Source organism: Tauraco erythrolophus, chromosome 5 (assembly GCF_009769465.1).
Source record: "Tauraco erythrolophus isolate bTauEry1 chromosome 5, bTauEry1.pri, whole genome shotgun sequence".
In the NCBI taxonomy this organism is placed as follows: domain Eukaryota; kingdom Metazoa; phylum Chordata; class Aves; order Musophagiformes; family Musophagidae; genus Tauraco; species Tauraco erythrolophus.
Window position 1 is genome coordinate 26,832,200 of NC_141469.1, and position 7,670 is coordinate 26,839,869.

Consider the following 7,670-nt stretch of genomic DNA (forward strand, 5'->3'; position numbering starts at 1 on the left):
GGATGCGCTTTCCCTCAAGCTCCCCTGTAGCACGAAGTCGAAATTCAACTTTTATTCATAAAACCGCGCCCGGAGACCGCCAGCCCTGTCCTCCCGCAGTACGAGCGAACACACCGATGTTGTTTGTTTGTTTAATTTAGGGCAATTCCTTATCCAAAGCTAATTAACTGCGATGTCAGCCCCGGCTGTTGTGAGACGGGCAGCAAAATTACACATAAATAACAGGAGTTTAAGCGAATTTCACCCTTCGTGTTCCCGTCGGGGCAACCGCAGCGATGCTAATCTCCCCCAGACCTCAATTTCGGGGCCGGTTTCGGGGCCGAAGGGATCAGGGACGCTGGCATTCGTGGGAAAGAGGGGAATCGGCCCTGAGCGCCGGGGCAGCGCGAAGAGCCCCGGGGCGGGGGGCGGCCGGGGCAGCGCGGAGCGACCCCCGGGACGGCGGGGCGGGCAGCCGGGGCGGGGAGGCGGGGGGGAAGGCTCCGGGCTGCTGCCCCCGCGCCGCCGGGGCCGCATCCAGCGGGGTGCCAAATCCCTGGCGCCTCCCGCCGGTCCCTCCCCCATGGCCGCTTTTGGGGCCCGGCCTTGCCCCCCCTCCGCCTCCTTCCCCGGCGCGGAGCCGCGCTACTGGCTGCTCCCTGCGCGCCGCCGCCGCCCGCCCAGCCCCGGCCGCGGGCGGGGAGGCCGGGCGCACGGCAGCGCCTATAAGGGCGCCGCGCCGCAGCCCCCCGGGATTTTTTGGTCTGGGGCCACGGGGGCCGCGGGGCGGGCGGGGGGCTGTCGGCGGGAGAGGACGGGAGCGGGGGGGAGCGCCGGCCGCCCTGCATGGCCAGGGATTATGAGCGCCGGTGAGTTGCAGCAGGCGCAGCCCAGAGCCTCGGCGCCGGCGGCCGCTCCCGCGCCCCCGCAGCCCCGCAGCGCCCAGGAAGCCCCCGACATGGCGGTGTACTGCAGCGAGAACTTCAGCGTCTACCCCCAGCCCAGCCTCCACCCGCCCGGCGCCGCCGCCGCCGCCGCGGCCGCCGCCGCAGCCGCCGCCGCCGCCGCCGCCGCCTCCTCGGGGCAGCGGGCGGGCGGGTACGCGCTGGGGGACTACGGGGCGCCCGCCAACGCCGGCTACCTGTGGGGCATGAACAGCCCCGCGCCCTACCTGCAGGGTCCGCCCGGCTCCGCCGCCGCCGCCGCCGCCGCGCCCTTCCTGCCGCCGGCGTCGTACGGCTGCTCGCGGGGCGGGCAGCTGGTGGGCTCGCCCCCGGCGCCCGGCTCGCCGTCGGCGGGCGGCGCGGAGCTGAGCTGGCTGAGCCTGGCCAGCCAGGAGGAGCTGCTGAAGCTGGTGCGGCCGCCCTACTCCTACTCGGCGCTGATCGCCATGGCCATCCAGAGCGCCCCCGAGAGGAAGCTCACCCTCAGCCACATCTACCAGTACGTGGCCGAGAACTTCCCCTTCTACAAGCGCAGCAAGGCGGGATGGCAGAACAGCATCCGCCACAACCTCAGCCTCAACGACTGCTTCCGCAAGGTGCCCCGCGACGAGGACGACCCCGGTGAGGCCGCCGCTCCGGGCGGGAGGGTGGGATGGAAGGAGGGGAGTGACGGGCGCAGACCCCGCGGGGCCGCCCGCCCCCTCGTGGGGCGAGCGGGCGGCAGCGGTCCCTTTGTGCGGCGGGTCCCTTGTCCCCTCGAGCCGGGTGTTGCGAGGAGACCGGGCTCCCTTGTCCCCTCGGGGCCGGTGACGCGAGGAGACCGGGCTCCCTTGTCCCCACGGGGCCGGTGACACGAGGAGACCGGGCTCCCTTGTCCCCACGGGGCCGGTGACACGAGGAGACCGGGCTCCCTTGTCCCCTCGGGGCCGGTGACACGAGGAGACCGGCCTCCCTTGTCCCCACGGGGCCGGTGACACGAGGAGACCGAGCTCCCTTGTCCCCTCGGGGCCGGTGACACGAGGAGACTGGGCTCCCTGGTCCCCACGGGGCCGGTGACACGAGGAGACCGGGCTCCCTTGTCCCCTCGAGCCGGGTGTTGCAAGGAGACCGTCGCCCCTCGGGCCCGCCGCTGGCCCCCGCGGCGATGCGGGGCGAGAGGCGGCCGGCTCCAGCCCTCGCCCCCTCCCCGAGCCGGCCGGGTGGGCAGAGGCCGGGCGTGCCGGTTGTGCAAAGCCCGGCTCCTTCTGCCGTGATTCACGGCTCCCTTCCCTTCCCTGCCCGCCGCTCGCCGGCCCGGCCCCGGGGCGCAGCCAGTGCCGGGGAGTGGGCGTCGGGCGGAGGCGCGCCGGGACGGTGGAGGTCTGGCTCGGCCTGGAGGGGACACGGCGGTCTGGGGTCTTTGGGGGGACGTTGTGGGGTCACTGCTGCCGTCAGGCCCGGGTGTGGGGACAGCTAATGGCTCCGCAGCCCCCTCGCACCAAGGGGTGCCCTGCCTGGTGTGGCAGCCAGAGCGCCGGGAGACCTGCTGCGCTTCCCCCGCGGCCAGCTCTCAGGAAGAGGGGTAGATCCTCCAGGGAGGCTTATGCTCCGTGGTGAGGAGGTTCTCCTCCTCCGCGTGGCCTTTAAGGTTCACTTGGGCGTTAGAGGGGTGGAGGTGATGATGGCTCCAGGTTTTGGATCTTTGTACTGGACAGCAGAGGAGGAACAGGTGTAGGAGAAGTGTGGGTGCTGTGCCGATCGGACAAGGCGTGTGTATTGCTTCTCTCTCTGCAACGGGGCTCCCTGTCACAGAAGCTGACTTTTCTCTCGTTTCTCCCGTTTTCCACCAGGGAAGGGAAACTACTGGACCTTAGATCCCAACTGTGAGAAGATGTTTGACAACGGGAACTTCCGTCGCAAACGCAAGCGGCGCTCTGAGCCCAACGCCCCCGCGACCGCGTCTGCGGCTTCCTCTCTGGGGGGCCTGAAGGCCGAGGAGGAGCGACCCATCCCAGCCCCAGGCAAACCGTGTGGAAACAGCCCACCCCCAGAGCTGGACCCCTCACCTTCTGCCAGAGACCATCCAAAAAGTTCCTCTCCCTCCGGTATCATTTCATCCACCCCTAGCTGCCTCAGCACCTTCTTCAGCGGCATGAGCTCCCTGAGCAGCGGAGGCAGCCGGTTGACAGGGGGTCTCGGCAGTGACCTGCATCACAGGAACTTCTCTGCTGGACAGCTGAGCAGTGGCACTTTCACCCCATCCAGCAGCTCTTCTCAGGAGGTGCCTTCAGCAGACCAGCTGCAGCGGGTTGCGGGACCTTCCCCCGCCTACTACAGCTCCTTCCACCCCAGCAGCAGCAGCCAGGGAGCCCAGTACAACCACTACTACAACTTCACAGTTAACAGCCTCATCTACACCCGGGATGGAACGGAGGTGTAGGATGCTGGGGCAGTCAGCCGGCGAGCGCTGCAAAGGGAATCGGAGTTGCAGTTGTATTTGGTGGCACGGAGGACCATACGCTTTTGCAAACAGCATTTCAATGTGGACACTTCCCAGGAGTTCTTCCAGGAAGACAGATCTTTTCGCAAGAAGAACACCCCATAAACACCAGCAGAAGGCAGATGCAAAGTCTTTTCCCCGTCCTGGAAAACGTTAGGTGGTTTAGATGACTTGCCATCTAAATTCTGCAGACGAAAGCAAACTGAATTCATGTTTTCAGAGGTTTCTAATCTTGAATGTAGAATAACAAGTTTAAAAACTGTAACCACAAAGTGATATCAGCAAAGAGCCAAGTGTAGACATCCAGTGAGTCTTAGAAGAGAGCAGGAAAAAAAAAATGAAGAGATTTCTTATGAAGTGCCTTGTACAATGTATTAAAAAACTCTTCTGCCAGCAGTTGCCTCTGTAAGCCTTTGCTTTCTGCCCTGAGCCTGCGATATGCGATGCACGAAGGGGGGATGCTCTGGGTAGACACCCACCCAAAACCTCCTGGCTGCCCGTGGAGGTTCGCTCTGGTCTTCCTGTGTATGGCATATTGTACAGCCGGGGCCGTGTTTTGTAAAACAGTCTTTTCCCCTGAGCTTAGTACCAAAGATAATTCGATAGCCATGCAGCTTTAGCGCAAGAATAAACACTGGGGTATTTTTATACATATTTGTACGTAATGTAACTCTTCTGTACATATGTTTCTATGTGGTTTTATATTTGTAAATTATGCTCTGGAGCTGTACTTATTTATAATGTGTTTTAAACTGCGTTAAAGTTTATTTTACTTCGTTTCCCCTTCTTTTTTTGTTGTTTTATTTGTTTCGAATTTTTTGTCGGTTCCGTTTTTGTTCGTTAGTGTATTAATGAAACTTTTCAGGCTGACCAGCGGTCGAGAATAAAATGTTAACAATTATTAGATATTTTTGTCTGGTTGTTGCTCAGTATGTTCGAGGTACTTTAAAACTGTAGGAGACAGGTTTTGCTTTCACGTGGTTTGGGGTAAAAGTGCAAAGATTTATGAACAATTTCATCTATAAGACAGGAAAAAAAACTTCTCTGGGCCCAAAGAGACGCATATGAGCTGATTCAAAGCTTCTCACAGTCTTACTGGGCACTCTGGGCTTTTTTGTTTGTTTGTTTTGATAAACAGTCTGAATTACAACTGTCCTTTTTCAGCCTGGTTCAGTAAAAAAAAAAAATAAAAGCTGGCAAAAATAAAAGAAGCGGGGCTGGTTCCAGTGCAGTGCTGGCTAGCAGGAGGTACGAAAGCTGAGCTTGACTGTTGGCTCCATCTGTTTTACAAATCAGTTTTTCAACTAGGATCGCACCTGCTTGAAATGGCAGGGCACTGGAGAAACCGGACCCGTCTGCTAGCGGAGTGTCTGCAGTATAAACAGGCCCTCCTAAGAATCCTTCCCGATTCGCTTCGTGCTGCTGGGAAAGGCGAATCCATCCCAGAGCACCATTGTGCAAAACCATCGACTCCCAGTTCTTGCCGTTCGCATAAGCTGGTGGTTGGGTGCTGTGTGATTGGGTGCTGTGTGCTGGGCCGTAGAGGGTAGATATAAATGTCTTCGTGAGGAATGTAGCATCAATAATGAAGTTAAGTATGAAATTGCAGCTGTTTAACATATATGCATCTGCCGTGATGTAAGGCCATCCCTGCAGGCTATTCGGAAAGCAGAATCGTTGGCGGGGCAGCGCCTCTTCACTGGCTGCCTGCATAACGTACAGGGTGGTGATGCAAGACAAACCGCTGGCCTGATCCAAAATGTAACGAAGCCATGACGAAACGTCAGATGACTTCCATGTGCTTGGGATCGGGACCAAGTACTTTCCCCAGCACTGGCCAACCGCCATTTGTGCAATAGCTGAGACTGGTGGGTGGGTGGCAACTCCTTCCTCATCCCCCTCTCGCTCACCCCTTCCCAGCACAAACACCGTCTTCCCAGCTTTGGGGGAAATTCCTCCACGTCTTGATTTTTAATTGCATCTCAAGTGGTGCAGTGGTGGTGATAAAGAGAGAGAGGGAAAGGGCAGACTGCCCGTAGCAAAAAGCCAAGGTGGTCAGTCTTGTCCTGCTCAGGTTCAGTCGCATCAGGTGTGGAATAGCTTTATTTGAGTTTTGAACTGCTGAGATTGATCTAAAAGCAGCGGAGGGATTCCCACCATCTTCAAAAGATTTAAAGCCAGTCCTTAAGTAAGCCAGGAACTGCAAACTCACATATCTGCATGACCACTGCACTCCTCTGCTCCACCAGCTTGTTGTCAGCCCTCAGCAAGCAGTAGGCCAGCATGGGAGACTTGTATGTGTCCAGCTCATGTTCTTCCACCCAGAAGATTTGTTTCAGGACTTACTCTCTGTCACTTCCATCAGTTGTATGTTTCTGCAGACGGCAACGATAAGCATTTGCTCCTCAGGATCCCAAATCAGTGGCAAATTTGTGTTGCCATGTGGTCTGTCCTCAGCAAATATCCCATGGCCCAACAGACCTTCTCATGCCACATCGGTTGGGTGGTGGCATAGCCAGAACCTGGCAGAGCAGACGGCTCGACCCACTGCAGTGCTCCAGCCTCACTCTTGAGGCACGATGGTGGGCTCTAGGGAGGTTTTAGCAGGTCCAACTGTCCCCAGTGTACCCTTCCTGTCAGTAGCACCAAATCCTGCCCCTTCCAGGGAAAGTGAGCTCTTAGCTGGAACCAGGGGCTGCGGCCCCTCCTGCGGACACATCACCCCAAAGGCTGGTGTGCTCATGATAAAGCAACCTGCCCAAGGGACACTGGAGAGTAGATTTCAGCAAATAGACAACTAGTCTGCAGCGAGGAGCCGAGTGAATGAGCTAATAGCAGCCTTTTAGGTTTCCTTTTGTCATTAAAAGAGACTCTTCTTTTAGCAAATCTTGGGAGAGGGAGGGCAAGAGGATTGAGTTTAATGAAAGGCACTTAAAAGCAGCAGGGCTATTGTCCTGGGCTTTGGGGATTTACTGGGACTCCTCCATTGAAGGAGGGGAGGACAAAGGCAATTAGCCTGCTGGTCCCACCCTGAGAGTCCCCACTCCCCTCTAAATGCCAAGGCCATGCCTGGGATGGGCAGTTCTCCATGACAATGAGCCGCTTCCCAGCCTGGGTCAGGTGATAGCCCAGCAGCCCAGGGCATAGCCTGCTCCCCGGGAAGTCAGTGGAGAAATGTCCTTCCCTTAGAGAGAGGCTCAAACTTCAGGCCTCTGTTCTCTCAGCTCTGGCAGCCACAGGAATCACCCTGTAAAATGACTATAAAATGTAAAAATGTAACAAGGCCAAGTGCAAAGTCCTGCACGTGGATCGGGACAATTCCAAGCATGAGTACAGGCTGGGTAGAGAATGGATTGAAAGCAGCATGGAGGAGAAGGACTTGGGGGGGTTGGTTGATGAGAAGCTCAACATGAGTCAGCCATGTGCGTTGGCAGCCCAGAAAGCCAACCGTACCCTGGGCTGCATCCAAAGCAGCGTGGCCAGCAGGTCGAGGGAGGTGATTCTGCCCCTCTACTCTGCTCTCTTGAGACCCCACCTGCAGTACTGCCTTCAGCTCTGGGGCTCCAACATAAGAAGGACATGGAGCTGCTGGAACGGGTCCAGAGGAGGGCCACAAAGATGGTGTGAGGGATGGAGCACCTCTGCTATGAAGACAGGCTGAGACAGTTGGGGTTGTTCAGTCTGAAGAAGAGAAGGCTCCGGGGACACCTTCTAGCAGGCTTCCTGACCTGACAAGAGACCTGACAAGAAAGCTGGAGAGGGACTTTTTACAAGGGTGTGTAGTGATAGGACAAGGGGTAATGGATTTAAACTGAAAGAGGAGAGATTTAGATTAGATATAAGGAAGAAATTCTTCCCTCTGAGGGTGGTGAGGTACTGGAACAGATTGCCCAGAGAAGCTGTGGATGCCCCATCCCTGGAAGTGTTCAAGGCCAGGCTGGATGAGGCTTTGAGCAATCTGATCTAGAGGCAGGTGTCCCTGCCCATGGCAGGGGGATTGGAACTAGATGATCTTTAAGGTCCCTTCCAACTCAAACCATTCTATGATTCTGTGACTCCTTCTGAGTTTGAGGGAGCAGTGATCTCATGGGAGGCATTTGGGAGCCCACAGATCCCAGCTGCTGAACACTAAACCTAAGTGTCACAGGAAGTCTCATCTTTGCTTGGTTTCTCCGCTCTTTCTGGGTGTCTAGAAAGATGCCACCTCAACTGGGCAAGACCAATGCAGCGCAGCGGTACGCAATATGAAACCATTGTCGTGCCGATGA

General features: G+C 57.6%; 1 protein-coding gene across 1 annotated transcript; it reads left to right on the forward strand.

Annotated features, from left to right (window-relative positions):
- The first annotated feature begins 838 nt into the window (after nt 1-838).
- FOXI3 (forkhead box I3) lies at nt 839-3,342 on the forward strand. The gene is made up of 2 exons (XM_086612243.1): nt 839-1,544; nt 2,753-3,342. The coding sequence occupies exons 1-2, from the start codon at nt 839-841 to the stop codon at nt 3,340-3,342; spliced, it is 1,296 nt and encodes a 431-aa protein (XP_086468369.1).
- Nucleotides 3,343-7,670: the final 4,328 nt, after the last annotated feature.

Coding starts and splice junctions, on each gene's coding strand:
- FOXI3 (XM_086612243.1), top strand. CDS start 839: ATGAGCGCCGGTGAGTTGCAGCAGGCGCAGCCCAGAGCCTCGGCGCCG. Junction 1,545..2,752: donor CCGCGACGAGGACGACCCCG/GTGAGGCCGCCG, acceptor GTTTTCCACCAG/GGAAGGGAAACTACTGGACC.